This window comes from Heterocephalus glaber, unplaced genomic scaffold (genome assembly GCF_053883595.1).
Source record: "Heterocephalus glaber isolate CG9 unplaced genomic scaffold, H.glaber_assembly_v1.0 deba00001472, whole genome shotgun sequence".
In the NCBI taxonomy this organism is placed as follows: Eukaryota; Metazoa; Chordata; class Mammalia; order Rodentia; family Bathyergidae; genus Heterocephalus; species Heterocephalus glaber.
This window is the reverse complement of record NW_028258315.1, coordinates 86,404,428-86,424,112: the sequence shown is the minus strand read 5'-3', so window position 1 is coordinate 86,424,112 and position 19,685 is coordinate 86,404,428. Positions and strand designations below refer to the sequence as shown.

Genomic DNA, 19,685 nt, shown 5'->3' with positions numbered 1-19,685 from the left:
ACCCTGTCTCAAAATGAAAAATACAAAAAAGGGCTAGGGATACAGCTCAGTGTGAAGGCCTTGGAGTCAATCCCCAGTTTAAAACGTAAAAAGGAAAAGCCAGGGATTTTAGCTCAGTGGTGCTGCCACCTGCCTCGCAAGCGCAAGGTCCTGAGTTTGATCCCTGGTACCAAAAAACCCCCAAAAAACCCAAAAACCAAAACAAAACAAAAACAAAACATAAGAAGGAAAAGAAAGAAAAGAATGAAGGAAAAGAAAAAAGTTAAAAAAAAAAAAAGATTCATGGCTCATCTCAAACACCTTCAACAACTAGCACCCTGGCTTTGACAGGACAGAGGGAATGACCTATAACTACTCTGTAGATTGTTCCTATGCATCCTCTAATCTTGAATTTTCAGTCTGCCTTATAAATACATTATTTACATTAAAATGTATTATCATTACTTTTGTCTACTCAGTACATAAGAGACATTAAATACAGGTTTTATCTATATACTTAACCGTTATAGCAAGCCCAGTGAAGTGCTGTATATCCATGATTGTCTGCTATGGCTGGATTTGCATCCACAGATGATGCTGATTGCAAAAGGGCTCCAAGAACACCGATGTGTCCACAGGCAGCTGACAAGTGTATAGGCGTCCGACCCCTGCTATCTCGTAGCAAGCACTTAGCACCATGTTGAAGTAATGCATCTATACATTCTTCATGGCCTGTAACTGCCTGAAAGAAAAATAATTTGCATGTAGTCAAATATATTTTGTTGGACACTACATACCAACTTTAGCTAATCTGAAAATTTTAAAGTCTAATAATTAAGGGCATTTATCATTTTCTGAGTAATTCAATATTTTTTTTCTGCTTCTAAAATTTTTATTTTTTATTTTTTTCCTTAAATTCTTTTATTGGTATAGTTTACATTTATCATTGGGTGCTTGTACCTGTACATGATGAATCTTGGTTCTTATTTTTCCCCATTCTCTGTGTTCCCTTCACCCCCTCTACCCTTTCCTATTTACAAAGACTTCGTTTCCATTTTTTCCTTTTCTTATAATTTTTCCTTTCCCTTCTTTCCTTTCCCCTTCCCCTCCCACTTCTCCTACCCCTTTAGACCTTTTCTTCCTATTTCAAATTATCAATTATTTGTTTTAATCCTTATTTACACTTTCAGTTTCTCACACTAGAGAAACTATTTGGTATTTACACATGTGTGTCCTATTTATTTCACTTAAGAGTATCGCCTCAATATGCATCCATTTAGCTATAAACGTCTCTAGTTTCTGTAATTCAGTATTTTTTGAAGTCATTTAAAACTTAAAGAAACAAACTGTCAAAATACAGCTAACATGAAAAACAAAAATAGAGATATCTGGGGCGGAGGATGTAGCTTAGCAGTCCAGCGCCTGCCTGCTAAGCGTGAGGCCCTGAGTTCAATTTCCAGTACCAAAAAACAAAAAAAAAACCCTCACAGATATCTGTAATTCAATGAAAATAATATTTCAAAGGTGAAAAAATTAAGATAAATTGTAAAAAAAAAAATAGTTAAGATAATGGAAAAAAGTCAAATTGGTATTAATTCTATTCAAGATTTTAGGGAATAAAAATTTTGTCCTAACATTATTGTTCTCTTGATTAGCTTCTGCATTGTAACTGTTCAAAGTTAACATTTAAAAACTAAAACAATAAAATTATTTAGCAGAAATTTAATGAAGAGTAATCATAGTCTAGTTCAGTTGTGGGTAATATGAGGTCAGAAAGCTTCCTGAAAAGAAATAGGGTGTTTTAGCTTACCCCTCTATGCAATGCTGTCCTTCCCCATTTATCTTTGGCATCTACATTTGCTCCTTTGTTTAGTAGTGAATATACACAGTCGGTGTGCCCATTGAGAACAGATAGCATCAGGGGTGTCCTGCACAACAAGAGGAACAGGGTTAGCCCTATCACTTAAGGCTAGTCTATAAATATCAATATGGAGCCTATTTTCTAAATATACCCTTTGTAGTATAAACTTTAAAATTAAAAAAAAAAACTATTATTTGATATTACTCAGTTACACACAATAACAGTCTTACTAAACTGGGGCCAAAATATGTTGATTATGAAAGACCCTAAAAGTAATTTAAAAATTGTTGGCACTTACTGCCCATTTCCATCTTGAATATCTACTGCATTCTGTGGTTCCGCATTTCCTATTAACAGCCGTAAACATTCTGAATGGCCATTTGTTGCTGTAAAGTGAAATTTTAAAATTTCAGTTAATTATATGTAATAACATAGAAAATGTCCATCTCAGAGCATATCTTCTCGAATATAATTTTAGGGCACTGTATAATATAATTTTGTGATAACTTCCCTGAATTCAATAGTAAGAAGTTTTTATTACATGTACAAAGTGGGGTTTTTTTTCCCTTTCCTACTGAGGATTGAACCCAGGACCTGCACATTGAGTTACATCCTCAGGTTTCAAATTTTTTTAAAATTTTGAGACAGAGTCTTGCTAAATTGTGAAGTTGCCCAGCCTGGGCTTAAACTTGTGGCCCTCCTACCTCAGCGTCCTGGGGTGCTGGAATTACAGGCGTGTGCCACCATACTCAGCTACAAAGTAAGTCTCTACTGAATTTGTTGTTAAAGTTGAAGAGAGGAGGAGGGCCAGGGATTTAGCTCAGTGGTTCTGCTGCCTGCCTCGCAAGTGCAAGGACCCGAGTTTGATTCCTGGTACCAAACAAAACAAAACAATGAGCTGAAGAGAGGAATTCCTCATGGCAGATCACAGCAGGCAGGCAGCCTGGCCAGCACTCATTCCCTGTCACCTGTAATACTAATAGGATTTCATTTTATTTATTGCCCAGTCAGGGAGGGCGATCTGCCTGCAGGCAAGGGATGAAATAAGCCAACCATGTTAGTCCAAGTTAGTTGCAACAACCCCATTTCTCCTTTGATTGTGATCAGCTGCAAGGTGAGTACAAGATATAGATCTGATCCTTGAGATGAGAGGTCTACAAGAGTTTTGGAAAATACTTTTAACCTAGTTTTATGAACTGGTAGTGATTCAGCAACCACTTTGTGACACAACTGCAAAGGCAAGAGAGTGAGAGACTGGCTGAGCTCTGGCATCACTGTGGAATCAAGCAATCCTGGAACCGCATCTGCCTCTAAACATTTGTGTGAGAGATTAAACCACTATCACTGTTTTCCCTCTAGACCTGGGGACTGAACCCAAGGCCTTGCACATGCCAGGCCAGTGCTCTACCATTGAGCTACTTCCCCAGGCCACCCCACTCGCCCCATCATTTAAGCCATTTTCAATTGGGTACTCCATTATTTATAGCTGAAATAATTCCAAATCATTCATATATACAATAAAAGAAAAAGGACACATCTATAAAGAATGCTTTCCTGTGCCCAAATAAAATAGAAAAGTAGAAATAGTACCCCCTCTCAATGAGAGGCTATTGTTTATTCGTTTTTAATTTTTTTTTTGGACACAGGGTCTCACTATGTATTCAAGCTGGCCTCTAACTCCTCATCTTCCTGGCTCAGCTTCCCAAATGCTAGGATTATAGGCGTCAATCACCATGCCCAGCAAAAATAGAATGCCGTTAAATTAAGTTAAATATGCAAAACTGCAATATAGTTTGAAGTTTAAAAAATCTATAAGCCACAAAATGATCCAGAAAGGAATGTCTTTCACTATTCCTAATTAAAAAGGATGAAAAAATAAGTGAAAGAAGGGTAGGTGCCTAATATTCTACAGTAGTTTCTGACAGCTATATTAAGTTCTAACAGTTACTAAGAGCAGTGGCTCAAAATCACTACTCCTGCTCCCAATCTGTGTGCTGCATTCTGTCAGCAGCTCTCTTAGCAATAACAGCATCATAATATTTGGGGACTGCTTGAATATTATGGGTCGGTATTTCTAATGGAGTCTTATTACTCAGTGCACAGTAGCTACTGATGAGTGTTCATGTGATCTAAGCTCAATACCCAGAACATCAAGCACAGAGTCACCGTGGGAAAAGTGGTTAAGTTTCAGGGTTCGTTTCATGACTTATGAGTAGTAAGATGCTTCCTAGCAGATCTCTGAATCTGAAGGGATACGTAGAACCAAGGCTTGCATTTATCTATAGCTCTTCTGTGGGTAGGACTTATGCTGGACTATATGGCAGTGCCTTAACTCAGTACTTATCTACTAAGAATGCAAAGCCTCCATTTAAAAGTTCAAATTAGCTCTGTAAATGACCTGTAGTTACAATATAATCTAAGTATAGACTGATATATTAATTCACCCTTTTCCATACTAAAAAGCAGTTATTTTGACCTTGTATGTGACATTTTTTATGTATAAATTTATTAGGGGCTTAAAATAATTATGAAAATATTTATCCCTGAGCTCTGCCGGAATATCTCATAATTTTGAAAGGCTGATTTGGGAGACAGGCATGGTGTTACCTTATTTTTCTAAAATTTAAGTTTCCCAAAGGACCACAAATAAAATTCAAGTCATATATTTGAATGTATTTGTAAAGATCACTATTTTCAAAGTTTTTTTTTTTTTTTTTGTACTGGGGATCGAACTCAGGACCTTGCACTTGTGAGGCAGGCAGCGGAACCACTGAGCTAAATCCCCAGCCCAAATTCTTTTTTTTTTTGGTACCAGGGATTGAACTCAGGACTTTGTGCTTGCGAGGCAGGCAGCAGAACCACTGAGCTAAATGCCTGGGCCTCATAAAGATCACTCTAAACAGACTAGTGAAATGACTCTAATCCCATAAAGATAGCTTATTGAAGATATAAAAAATACTAGGCTAACAGATTTCTTCAAGTATACTAGTCTTATTATCTAATTATTGCTATGTAGCAATTATAGAGAGTTGTGAAATCTGCAGCTTGTAGTTGATATGGACCTAGTACCAAGTCTTTCAACAACTTAGGTACAGATCTTTGTTTTTTTACACACCTGCAATATCACCAGATTACAACACAGTGTAGTTCTTGCATAAAGTAGGTGCTCTATATATTTTGTCTGATTAAATGTTTAATAAAGTACACTGATAAAGTAAACATTTTATCAATAGTTAAATGAAAGCATACACTAATCTAAAACTTTCTCCAGCAAAAAGTAAAAACTATTGCGCTCTTTTGTGATAAGTATTTCAGAAATTAGACTATTACATAAATCTAATTTCTTTTCTTTTTTTTTGGTACCAGGGATTGAACTCGAGTCCTTGCACTTGCATAAATCTAGTGTCTAAGGCAGATAATATTTTGAAGTGATTGTGGTCTTGATGGTGGTTTTCCCCTAACAATACAATCATTTGAGGACTTACAGTAAAAAATTTAAAGATAACTACCAGGAGTATTATATATCAGAAGTTTAAAAAGAACATTAGATAGAAAGTGGTAAATAAGAATATTTGGCATACCTGCTGCATGTATAGGTGTTCTCTTCAAAATGTAATCTTTTACTAAGATTGAGGCTCCCTGATTAATGAGTACATCCACACATTCAACATGGCCCTTAAATGCTGCAAGATCTAAGGGTGTTCTTCCACTACTGTTTCTTACATCAAGATCTAACAAAGACTGTACCAACACTTCCAGGGCTTGGTGGTGACCGTGATATGCCTAGGAGAAAAAAAAAAACATACTTACTTACTCTTCAACTATTTTCTTTCTTTTCTGTGTGGTGTAGATTCAACCTAGGACCTCATGCATGCCAGGCAAGTGTTCTACCAATAAGCTACATCCCTGGCCCCCAGATACTTAACTTATACACTGAGAATTCAGAAAGTTAACTATACATTTTTCTAATAATCAACATAGCAAGCTACAGTATTATGGAACAGGTATTCTGCAAATACTAATGTTCAAATGGGAGGTGATAATTTCATGAGTATACAATGCCTGATTCAGGGCAGTCAATGGTGTATGTCATGGATTCATGTATGATTCCAAAGCCTGTGTTCTTAATCACATTTAAGTGTTCCACATTTTTTAACTCTATGAATTTTATTATATTTTAATCACAAGGATAACTGTGTTAACTTGAGTTAGTAGCTGAGTCTTTGCCATACAATAATGTGCCAGCACTCAAAAATAAACATTCCTTTCAGCACAAAAGTACCTAAAACCTTTTCAAAACATTTACCATGTGCCAGGCATTCTTCTACCTGTATAAGAGCAAGATGTTGTTAGGTTTAGATCTAAAATGGCCCCCAAAGCCTCATGTGTTTGATTATGGGGATGGGATGGTATAGTTGGCTTGCTATTGGGAGGTGGGGTCACTCTAGGCATGGCCACAAAGTGGGCATGGCCTGGAAAGGTTGATCTCCCTCTCCGGATCCTTCCTCTCTCTATGCTTCCTTTATGCCATGCCATCCTGCCTTGGAGTCAGCTGACTGAACTAAAATGTGAGCCAAAATAAACCCTTCCTCCTTTAAGTTGCTGGTGTTGGGTATTGTGTCTCAGTGACGAGGAAAGTAACTATGACAGATGTGAAGATTTATTTTTGTTTTTGGTACCGGGGATTGAACTTGAGTCCTTGTGCTTGCGCAGCAGGGGGCGAAACCACTGATCTAAATCCCTAGCCCAGATGTGAAGATTTATCAGGTAGAGCCTCTTCTTTACACGGTATTCATTTCAAAATAATTCAGATAATTCATTTCAAAAACCAAAATGTAAATGGAACATGTATCATCATCATCATCATCATCATCATCATCATCATAATCATCATCATTTTTTGAGTGTGGTACTGGGGAATGAACACAGGGCCTTTGCAACGAGCTACAACTCCAGTTCTTTTTTTAACTTTTATTTTGAGACAAGCTCTTGCTAAGCCATTAAGTTGCACATAATGGGCTCAACTTCGTAATGCTCCTGACTTGGTCTCCCAGAGTGCTGGGATTGTAGGTGTGCTTTACCATGCCTGGCTTGGACATATATTATTTACACTTCACTGGACACTGAGCAGGACATAAGGTAATAATAGTTTCAAAGGACAAATAAAGTTATTTCTTGTGGGAAATATCAGAAAGTACCAACAAGAGATACAAGTTACTCTGGGCCTTAGTGATGTCTACAATGCACCTGTGATTGAAGTTTGACTACCTTACAGATTAAAGTGACTACAGATCACAAAACTCTTTCTAGAATCAGATCTGCTTTTGGTCAGACTTAGCAGCTCAATGAAATTAAACTAAAAGAATAAATTTTGAGAAACTAAAAAATTTGAGAAAAAAAGAAAAAGTTTTGAGAAACTAAACTTTGAGAAACCCTACTGAAAATGCAGAAGACAGTATAAAAAGAAAACAAGGTAAGTAGGAGCCATGATACTTTGTCACAGGGCTCTTCCTTTCATCAATGTTCTTTTCCAAGACTGAGGAAAGGAGGCAGTACATCCAGTACAAGCAAAGCTTCCTTAAGCTTCAAGCCAGTGTTGTTCACCGCACCAAGTTGTCCTGAATGGGAGAGTTTAAACCCAAAAACTATTTCAAATAATTTCTGAAAATCTCTTAGGATAAGAAATGAAATGCAAAAGCAGTAGTATAACCACATTTCATTGAGCCTAATGACTAAATTATAAAAGTTTCCATTTCAGCTTAAAAACACTATCCAGTACATCCATGTTTATAGCAGTATTTATTCAGATAACCAAGAAATGGAAGCAACTGTGTCTAGACCAGTAAAATGTGGAAATCAGGCACATGCCTGTAATTCCAGCTACTTAGGAGGCTGAGGAGTTCAAGGCTACTTAGGAGGATCATTGAGTTCAAGGCCAGCCAGGGCAACTTAGCAAGACCCTGTCTCAAAGCAAAAATAAAAAAGGATGGGGATATAATCAGTGGTACTTGCTTAGCATGTGTGAGGCCCTAGGTTCACTCCCTAGTACAGCTAACAAAACAAAACAAAAAGCCACCCTCCAAAATTGCCCCCCAGTATGGTGTATGTGTGTGTATGCACATGCACACACAATGGGATACTGCTCAGCTTTAAAAATGAAGGAATATCTGACACACGCTACAAAACAGATGAACCTTGAGGACAGTACATTAAGAGAAATAAGCCAGCCACAAAAAGAGAAATATTGTATGGTTCCACTTAAATGAGGTATATAGATTAAAGTCAGAGTCTACTAGAGGGAGGGAGAAATAGGCAGCTGTTGTTTAATGAGTAGAAAATTTTACTTCTGCAAGCTGCAAGAGGAAAAAGCTCTGGCTTGAAGGGAGAATGGGATAAAATAAAATAAAATTTATTTTAAGAAGAAGAGGAAAAAGCTCTGGAGATTGGTTGTACAACAATGTGAATATATTTAACAGTACTGAACTGTACATTAAAAAATGGCTAAAGTGGCACCTTGTTTTGGAGACAAGGACTCACTATATAGTTTAGACAGGTCTTGAACTCATTATGTAGAACAGACTACCTTAGCCTCTTGAGTGCTGAAATGACAAGTGTGCACCACCACACCCAGCATAATACTTCTCATAATTTTTTTAAACTGCCACAAAAAAACTTTGACATAAACAATGTGTATGTGTGAGACAAAGAGAAAGAGACAGAAAGAGAGAGACAGAGAGAGGGTCTGACTTTACTATTCAATTGGAACACATTATTAAAGTGCAGTACAAAAGGAGAAACTTGTTAAACTGGACAGAGAGTGAGAAGGAACATACAAATGTGAAATTCTTAAAGAAGTAACACCATTAAGCTATAAGAGTCCTACACATTACAGGACATTTGGGACCCTTTAATATGCTGATAATTTGTTGTATTTTGACAAAGGAAAGGAGAAATAGTCTGGCATTCAACAAGTGATTAAGAAATGACTACTATTGTTACTGTGAGAATGGTGATGATGATGCAAGAATTGCCTAGTGATCTGCTCAGAGTTCATTTCTTGCCACCAACAGTAAAATGCCTATTTTCTCTGAACAGGCTCGGCCCATTCAGACTTCTTATTTATTATGCAAGTCTGATAGAGGTAATAGTGTTTCCTAAGTCTCAAAGGATGAGAAAGCAAAAAATTCTGGCTTGTCTTCCTAGTTATGTAGATCATGACAGGAAGTGGTCTGGGGAAAGAGCAGAGAAAGAAAATTCAGTGCGTGTCAGTGTCAGAACATATACAAGGAGAACATTAAGGTGAAAAAATAAGAGTACGTGTGAAAAGAAACAAATAGATCACTGAATTTATGTTGATTCCCATTAAATTGAGTACACACCCCTAGAAGCACTGTACTAACATCAGAGCTCTCACAAACCAGCTGGAGACAGTGTCCTGCTCTCCTGATTCTTAAAGTCCCCACCCAACCAACTAAAACATGCTTTGTTTAAAAAATATTTTTCAGTATAGAATGAGTTGGATTGGGTTCTACTTATAATTACCTAAGGCAATTCCCATATTTGATCTAAAGAGTTGTCACACTCTCCCTTAACCTCTTCTTAGTGACTGATGTTGAAGGAAAATTCAGAGGAGTGTAAAGTGAGAGGGACATTTGAGATCATGTAGCCAAATCCTAAACCATGAATAACTGAAGTTGCACTGAACACACAAGTAGTTATCGTACCAAGATCACAAAGGAGGGAAAAAATTGTCAAAATACTACAGAATTCGTGTGTGTATACTATCTGCGTAGGCACTGAGGACTTCTTCCACCAGGGCAGCGCATTTGACAATTCCTGTCACAGGCATATAGAGTGGGCCCCAGGGCGGCCCAAGGACTACCATTTAAAAAAAATAAAGCAAAGGCAGAAAACAAAAACTTAGCGAACTAAAGAATTCTTTGGATTAAAAAAGTTAAGTTTTAACTGTACTGTAACTACTACACTTGCACCAAAAGTTCAGGGTACTACTATGAATTAACACAAACAGATACCAGGTATTTTCATCAAACAAGACATCAAGCTGGCTGAAAAGGCAGTACTCACAGCCAAGTGTAAAGGGCTTATTGTTGCTCTGCCGTCCGTATCATTTAGCATGTCTGTCCCCGAAGTTTCCATTAACTAAAAAAGAAGAATCATTTTAAATATCAGAAATGGTACTTACATATACTATAGCAGTTACTCCTTCTACTCCCCAGTTCAAATCTGTTTTAGAGTATAAGTCAGCAACTTATGGAAAAGGATCGCAAAAGTGTGATGAGGACCACAGACAAAAGCTTTGAAGAAGGGTATACAGAGTTTGGAGAAATATGGACCACCACCAGCCCCGCCGCATAATATCTGCCACTGTCTTTGCTTTCAGGGATATATGAAAACAATTCTGGCTTCAGTTCTAATGAGAACAAAGAAATATAATATTCTGAATGAGAAGGAGGAACTGACAAATACTTACAACATCTAAAGGAGTTTCACTTGCAATCTGAAATAAAGATTAAAACAAAAATAGTTAGCTTAGGAAGTATTCATATATATTAAGTTTACTTACATAAGGTTTTTTTTTTTTTTTTTGGTACTGGGGATCGAACTCGGGTCCTTGTGCTTGTGAGGCAGGTGGCGGAACCACTGAGCTAAATAAATCCCCAGCCCTACACAAGGTTTTGTTAAATTCTTTTCTAAATCCATGTTTCCTCTGCCTCCAAAAACATTCTTTTAAACAAGCAATTATAGGGCCGGGGATTTAGCTCAGTGGTTTTGCTGCCTGTTGTGCAAGTGCAAGGACCCAAGTTCGATTCCCAGTACCAAAAAAAAATTTAAATAAATAAATAAACAAGCAATTATATGACATAATAGACAACAAATCTATATACATAGGTTTAGATTGTCTAAAGATCCATTATAACCTAAGAAAATATATGATATAGCTGGGTGCAGTGGTGCATGCCTATAATCCCAGATATTTAGGATGCTGAGGCAGGAGGATCACATATTTGAGACCAGCCTGGTCAACTTCGAAACTGTTTCAAAATGAAAAGTAAAAAAGGGACTGGGGACGTAGCTCACTGGTAGAGAGCTTGCCTACCATGCATGGACAAGGTCCTATGTCCAATCTCCTATGCCACTAAAACAAAACAACAGCAACAAAAAAATTATTTTTATAGCAGGCATTCCAAATGCTGTATTCAATAGATACTGGTATAGCTAATCTCTTTTTTCTATCTTTTCTGCCTGTTCTTGAATTTTATTTGTTTCATGGGAAGCAAAATTTAATGCAATTTATAATATAAGCTATATAAGGGAACCTTCAACCTGAAGTCTGTTACACTGGAGTATATTTTAATTTGTCCCTTAGTTTCCTCCTGGTTTGGCAAAGTGGGGTGAATGGTACACTTATTCAAGGAAAAGACCACAGTTGAAATAAAAAGGACCTTTGCAGAAGTAGAATATCTTTTATTAGGAAGTGTTATGAAATAAAAAGGCCTTTCAGAATTTCCTAAATACACGAGAAAACTTTATTCTCACAAGGGCTTTTATTCTTCCTTTTTTTTTGGTACTGGGGACGAACTCGGGACCTTGCACTTGTGAGGCAGGCAGCAGCACCACTGAGCTAAATCCCTGGCCCAAGGGCTTTTATTCTTATAAAGACATGGTTATAGTTGTTTTTTATTTTTAAAGAAACTTACGAAAAACATTTATAGTGGCGTAAGAAGTAAATGCTATAGTCAGAGCCATGGAGTAATATAAAGATGCAAATAGCCTCTTCAGAGATTTATTTATTTCTGTTATTTACTAGACTGGGTCTTGTATGTTGCTCAGGCTGGCCCTGAATTCCTGGCTCCAACTATCCTGCCTCAGCTTCCCAAGGTGTTGCGACTATAGGAGCATGCCTTCATGCCTAGCTCCTCCCCAGAGTTTTAATTTTATTCTTTTTTGAAAAAGAAAAATGGTATATTACTAAGTCCAAATATATTTAGGAGGTATATGGATTCTGAAAAGTGTTAAACAGTAAAGCAATATATTTCTTTAACCATTTATTCTTATTTCATTACATTACTAGACTACAAAACTTACATTAGTCCTTTAATAAGAATTCAGGAATCTTACCAGCTGAAGACACAGTCGGTGACCATAAGCAGCTGAATAATGAACTGCATTGTATCCTTGCTTATCCCGGATCCCTGGATTTGCATCATTTCTTAATAAATATTCCAGGCACCTATACATAGTAACAACATACTGAAAATTTGAAATCCTGAATTTTAATCAATGATAAAAAATTAAAAACTGACAATTTTCTTATATTTGAGTAATACATAAGACACTAAAAAATCTGTCATTTAAATGAAGTATCATGAATGCCCTAAGAGAATAGTCATAAGAAAATCTCCTTCCTTCAATGTGGATAACTCTGAAGTCCATCAGAAGAGTTAGCATACTTGAAAGCTCCTTCTTAAACAGCTACTATCTATGGCACCACCTACTCCAAGACTCAACCCATGTCCGATAGGACTGAACTCTTAGTGGTGATAAGCAAACAATGCTGACATTATTTCTTCTTTTATCTTACAGAACAAAAATATAATTTCTCATCAGTAAGGGCCCTCAAGAAATCAAGGCCAATGCTTCCCAAACTATTATACAGATTTAATGCAATTCCAATCAAAACACTAGTAGCATATTTCATGTACCTAGAAAAAACAATCCTAAAATTCTTTTTTTTTTTCAGGACACAGTCCAGTTTATTTATTTTTCCTCTTCTCTCTGAACACAGTAAGCCTGAGTAATTCCCTTTCAAACTGGCCATTCCCTTTTCACTTGTACAAGGCTCTTCCTTTCTGAGCTGTGAACAGACCACCTTTTCAGGTATAAATTAGGCCACCACCTCAGACACATAAAGATTATTTTACTAACGGTGGGCCATCTCGCCCACTCACCACACCAAGAACAAGCCTATAGATTATCAAATTCCACAGATTTTCACTGCCAAAATACATAAATATTCCTAGTTCCAAACTGTAATGGACCTCACTTCTCTGAGAGGCCACTGTGTCTCATCTCTCTAAGTGCCGGCACTTCACTCTTGAGTGTGTCCTAAAATCTTTGCTTAATCCCTTTGCTTCTTCTCCCCCCCCATTAACTTTATTGGTATATTTTAGGTATAAAATACAGTTACATTCATCATTGGGATCTTGTACCATTACATGAGTCTCTTGGTTCTTATTATTTTTATTTTTGATACCGGAGATCGAACTCGGGTCCTTGCACTTGTGCAGCAGGTGGCGAAACCACTGAGCTAAATCCCTGGCCCCTTAGTTCTTATTTTTCTCCCCTTCCCCTGCCCTCCCTTCACCCCCCTCCACCCTTCCCTATTTGCAAAGACTTTGTTTCCATTTTTTTCCTTTTCTCATATTTTTTCTTTTCCCTTCTTTCTTTTCCCCTACCCCTCCCACTTGCCCTGCTCCTTTAGACCTTCCCCTTGCTTCTTACTGAAAATTTTTTTCCCTTGATGGAAGTCAGCAAACCTGAAAACTTGTTCTACAGAAGAATGAGGTAAATTCCTTATTTCAGCTTTAGAAACTTCTTAGAGCTGGCCCGGTTACAGTAATATCTCCCCACCGCCCCCACATCTATATATTGTATCTTGACCAAGGCAAACAAGTCTTGGTGGACTTCTAAGTTCTTCATGGAGATAAATTAATAGTATCTACTAATTGCTTGGAAGAAGTTTCTTTATACAATCCTAAAATTCATTTGGAACCAAGCAGACCTAGAAGAGCAGAAGCAGTTCTGGGCAACAAAGGCAAGGCAGGAAGCATCACAAACCCTGACTTGAAATTATACTACAAATCTACTGGGATAAAAACAGCATGGTACTGGAAAAACAAAAACAAAAACAGATCCGAGGATCAATGACACAGATTAGAAGATGCAGAAACAGTTCCAGACAAACTCAACTATTTTATCTTTGACAAAGTGGCCTAACTAACACCTTCACCAGAAGAAAGATAGCCTCTTTAATAAATGGTGCTGGGAAAACTGGCTTCCCAATGCTGAAGTTAAAACGTAGACCTATCTCTCACCATGCACTTAACTAAAATAAAAATGGATCAAAGATCTAAATATTCCACTACCTGTCCTCCAAGTGCAAGGACCCAAGTTCGATCCCCGGCATTAAAAAAAAAAAAAAGATCTAAATATAAAAACAGAAACAATCTAGGCTGGGGATTTAGATCAGTGGTTCCACCATCTGCCTTGCAAGCACAAGGTCCTGAGTTTGATCCCCAGTACCAAAACCCCCACAAAAAACAAAAAACCCAAAAACCCCAGAAACAATCTGTTGGAAGATAGACTAGGTAAAGCTCTTGAAATCACAGGGGTAAGCAAAGACTTTATGAACAAAACCCCTGACTACATAGGAAATGCTATAAAGAATAAAAAACTGGAGTCACATGTTGAAAAGCTTTTGCAGGCAAGGACTTCAGTTTTGATCCCCGGTACCAAAAAAAAGCTTTTGCCGGGCCAGGGATTTAGCTCAGTGGTTTTGCCGCCTGCTATGCAAGCACAAGGACCCAAGTTTGATCCCTGGTACCAAAAAAAGCGCTTTTGCATAGCAAAAGAAACCATAAACAGAGTGAAGAGACAACTCACAGAATGGGGAAAAAAATTTTTTTTTTACCAGCTACTCCTCAGACAAAGTACTAATATCTAGAATATATAAAAAACTCAAAAAAAATCAGATGCCCTCAAATTTAAAGACCCAATCCAAAAATGGGCATCTGAAATGAATAGATACCTTGCAGATGAAAAAGTACAAACAGCAAATAAATACATGAAAAATGTTCAACATCCCTGGTCATTCGAGAAATTAAAATTAAAACAACACTGAGATTCCATCTTGCTCCAGAAAGAATGGCTGCTATCATGAAATCAACCAATAACAAATGCTGGCGGGGCTGTGGCGAAAAGGACCCCTTTCTCCACTGTTGGTGGGAGTGTAGACTGGTGCAACCACTATGGAAATCTGTATGGAAATTCCTCAAAAAACTTTAACTAGAAGTTCCATTTGATCCAGCTATTCCCTTTCTGTTATCTTCCCAAAAAGAGTTAAAAGCATCATACCACAGTGATATACGCACATCCATGTTTACAGCAACAATTTGTTTTGTTTTTTTTTTTGGTAACGGGGATTGAACTTGGGACCTTGTGCTTTGCGAGGTAGGCGGCGGAACCACTGAGCTAAATCCCCGGCCCAGCAGCAACACAGTTTTTAACAGTTAAATCTTGGAAACTGCCCAGATGCCCATCAACAGATGAATGGATAAAGAGAATGTGGTTTTTATATACAGTGGAGTACAATACTGCAACCATAAAGATGGTTAAACTTGAGACATTTTTAGGTACATGGATCCACCTTGAGAACATATAAGTGAAATAAATCAGATACACTTTAAAAATTGCACTGCTTCTTTTGTGTGTGACTCAAGGGGTAAAGAAGGATCAAAATGAATGAGATATTGGAAAGTAGGAAGAAAATGTTCAAATGGGAAGGGAAACAAGGGAAGGGAGAGGGAAAGGGAAGGGAGGGAATAGGGATTAAAAAAGAATGGAAGAAAAACAATAGAAATAATTTTTTTTTTTTTTAGAAATAAATTTTTCTAAGGGGAGAACGGAAGGATTGAAGGAAAGGGAGGGGAGTAAGAAAAAAAAGAATTAAGATATACTGAATTAGAGCATTGCGAAGTATAGAAACTGAAAATTATAAGGTGCTAAGAATGGACTACTCATAGAGATACTTCATTTTTATGCTATTAAAACATAAAGAAAATAATTTTTAAAAAGCAGTGTAAGGGTTACAATTGGTTATAATTTTAACAAATATTGTTACTCTAGTGAAAAGGCACTAAATTTGAAATTAAAAGATTTGTTTCTAGAGATAGATTGGTATCAGTGATTTGACAAACTATTCTACCATAAAGGCTCTAAACTGGGTATGGTGGTATATTATACAGAGCTAAAATCCTCGGAATATCACCAAGGAATAAGGAATACCATTAAGACTAGTATTCTTGAAGTTTCATGTACTAGCTCTGAGAGCACCTTCGAATGAGGAAATGTTTCAGGTAATGTGTAATCTGTTTGTACATATTCTTCCTAGGTATCTAATTCAGAGGTTACTGTTCACTAAAATATAGAGGTCCACAGGTCTGTAGGCAGTCACATTACTTTATAGATATTTCACCCAAATGCATTAAAAATGTAATTCCAACTGAGTTCTCTAGATATAAACAATCAAACAAATGGTTTTCCCTTATTGAGACTTGAGTATAAGACAGATTCAATCAGTGGAACAAACTATTTAAAAAATAACTACTGATATATGAATACTGAAGAAAAGATTTATTAAAAGGAAAGGAAAACCACTAAGCTCATGTTTACTTTCTAAAGTAGGAGAATACATCCTAATGCTTTATTTACAGTGACTACTTTCAGGTTTCTATCACTAAATTGTTCAAATAATTTAATTGTTATACATGCAGTAGTTTTTTTTTTTGGTACCGGGGATCAAACTTGGGTCCTTGTGCTTATGCAGCAGGCGGCGAAACCACTGAGCTAAATCCCCGGCCTACATGCAGTAGTTTTTAACAAATTACATTATCTAATTTTTAACATTCACAAATTACTCAAATAGTAGGGATTACATTTCAAAATATAAACTAAACTGACCTGTATTAAAAATTCCTTTTATTGACATGTTTTTTATATTTTGGTAAAAATAGGAATTTTCATAATTACTTTATTAGATACAGAATAAGTATTATCTTTACCAAAAAAAATTACTGACATAAAGCAAAGTCTGTATGTCACCCCTGGACACCTTGGGCCAAGTTAACTGTTTTGTCCCAAATCTTTTGGCAAGAGTGAGGTAAAGCAAGGACTAGATCTCTGAGCTTACATTCTTCATAGTTCTTGAAAATCTGGACTATGATTTTAATTTGCAGGTAAGAGGGGGGAGACAGTCCATGTACTGTGACTTTTTCCCTGATAGTAAATTAATATATACTTATTTTGTAAAGCTAGGACAATTAAGAAATGAAAATTATGTATATCTTGGGCCAGGGATTTAGCTCAGTGGTTTCGCCACCTGCTGTGCAGGCCCAAGGACCGGAGTTTGATCCCCGGTACTAAAACCCCCCCAAAAACAAAAATAAATTATGTATATCTTTCTTTCCTGAAATGAAAATACATGTAAAAAATCCAGAAAAATATTTGTGGCTAAATACACTATTCTTACTGTTACAATTTTGTTTTCCTCATTCAAATACAGTAGGCTAGTATTCTAAGTTAAATCAGAGTGAATTTCAAGTTATTTAAATTTCTCATATTTTTCCTCTTCAATCTATGAATCCCAATTTTGAGTTCTGATGCAAGTTCAGACTGATTGAAGTTCATTTATCTCATGGCTGGCCAGAACTCTGTGTAAGGACTACTCGGGATAGAAGGGACATGGCATTGTCATTCACAGAGGCCCTCCTTCCTCTTATACTCTTCTTGTTCATAATGGTGTACAATATGCAGTTAACCATCAAAGAAAGATTATAATGTGCTAGGTAATGTTCCACACAATTCATATACTAAATCTATTTAAAACCTAATGTGGCCATGAGTTAGGTCAGACTATGACCTCCATTTCACAAACAGGCACAGCGAGGTTAAGTAACTTGTCTAATGCTTTACAGTAAGGAACAGAGCCAGAATCATATAAATGAGTTTAACAAGGTTTGGTAATATAAATCATATACAAAAGGGGAAAAAAACCACATGTCTTTCTTTTCAGACTTTTTATTATGAAAAAGAAAACATCTAAAATGATGACCAGGACAGAACAGAGTAGGCCAGAAATAGCATCATGTGGCTTTACAACTATTTTTTTGTTTCCATTTTAAAAAAAATCAGATCTAAGTAACTTGAAAGATTTTCTGCAATTGTTTTTCTTCTCTAACACATATCCCCAGCAGTGAATTAAGCCACTATAAAACACCCAAATACACCAATCTACAATCTTCCTTTACAATTTTTTTACTGTTTTTAATGATGAGAAAACCAACATTAAGTTCTGTAACTGTATATATGCCTCTGATGTATCCCCCCCCCAAAGATTTTCAACTGTGTGTTTGACAAATGAATAAATAAATCTGTTATCAGTTGAAATTTTTGGTTGATAACGTCGTAAGGACTGTTTTCACAGGCAGAAAACATGTAAAGCAGTATTAAAATCTAAGTAAACAAGTGTTTGGTATCTATTTTAATAAATGGTTATTATTATTTTTGCCAATAGTAAAAATTAAAAATATACAAAAATAAAATATACTTTCTATACTACCACAAAAGAAAATTTAAAGATAAATTTATTTTGGGAATAAAAATATCAAATACTTATTAGGCTTAATCTAAGGATTATAAAACCTCTGCACAAAAAACCTCCTGCATGATCCATTTAAATAGTTTAAAAAGACAAACATAAATGATGCTGTTAGAAGCTAAAATGTGATCCCATTTCATAGGACTGGAGCTACAACCTCAATGTATATATCCTCCCAATTCATATCAGATACCCTAACCCCAAGATGATGGTAACAGGAAGCTGCGCCTCTGGAAGGTGATTGGGTCACCCCATGAAGGGGATTAATGACCTAAATGAGGCTTGAGGGAGCTCTTTTACTCCTTCCACCATGCAATCAAGAACACAGCCTTCACCACCCTGTACAAAAATCAATTCAAAATGGATCCAAGACCTAGGTGTAAGACCTGAAACTTTGAAACTGCTTAAGAAAACACAGGGGACACACCTGAAGCCATAGGCACAGGCATGGACTCTCAAACAACACTACTATAATAACACAGAAATAATAGCAAGAATCAATAAATGGGACTACATCAAATTAAAGTTTCTGCACAGCAAAGGAAACAACTAACAGAATGAAGAGACATCTTAGATAACGAGAGTTATTCTGACACAGGATTAATACCTAGAATATATAAAGAACTAAAAAAAATTAAAAACCCAAAAATCAAATAGTTTAATTAGCAAATAAGAAAACGAAGATTTTCAAAAAGAAGTACAAATTGCTAATATTTATATGAAATAAAGTTTAACATCTTTAGCTATCAGGGAAATGCAAATCCAAACTACAGTGAAGACTCCATTTTACCCAGTCAGAATGGCTATTATCAAAAATACACAAAATAGGGCTGGGGATTTAGCTCAGTGGTTCTGCTGCCTGCCTCGCAAGCACAAGGACCTGAGTTCGATCCCCGGTACCAAAAACAAAAACACCCCCAAAATAAACAAACTAAACCAAACCAAAACAATGAATAAATGCTGGTAAGAATGTGAGGAAAAAGGAACCTTCCTACACTGCTGGTGGAAATATGAATTAGTACAGGCACTATGGAGATCAGTATGGAGGTTCCTCAAAAAACTAAATATGGAACTATCATATGATTTAACTGTACCATTCCTTAGAATATACCTGAAGAATTAAAATCGGCTTACCATAGGGATACCTGCATATGCATGTTTACTGCAGCACAATTCACAATGGTCAAGATACAGAACCAACCTAGAAGGCCATCAACAGTTGAAGAAAATGTAGTACATATACATGATGGAGTATTAGTCAGCTACAAAGAAGAACAAAATTCTATCATTTGCAAGAAAATGATGGATCTAGAAACCATTATGTTGAACAACAACAACAACAAAAAAGCCCAGACCTAGACAAATATCACATGTTCTTCCTAATATGTG

General features: G+C 36.5%; 1 protein-coding gene across 17 annotated transcripts in view; it reads right to left on the bottom strand.

The window, feature by feature from the left end:
* The window catches only part of Ankrd28 (ankyrin repeat domain 28), a 189,438-nt gene that overhangs the window by 19,454 nt on the left and 150,299 nt on the right, over nt 1-19,685 (bottom strand). For all 17 annotated transcript variants that reach the window (XM_013065343.3, XM_087182253.1, XM_021243958.2 and 14 more), the window contains 7 exons: nt 11,981-12,092; nt 10,332-10,358; nt 9,926-10,000; nt 5,422-5,623; nt 2,139-2,226; nt 1,790-1,907; nt 502-721 (listed from right to left, as the gene is read on the bottom strand). In XM_013065343.3, coding sequence (XP_012920797.2) covers nt 502-721; nt 1,790-1,907; nt 2,139-2,226; nt 5,422-5,623; nt 9,926-10,000; nt 10,332-10,358; nt 11,981-12,092 — 842 coding nt within the window. The remainder of the gene's footprint in view (nt 1-501; nt 722-1,789; nt 1,908-2,138; nt 2,227-5,421; nt 5,624-9,925; nt 10,001-10,331; nt 10,359-11,980; nt 12,093-19,685) is intronic.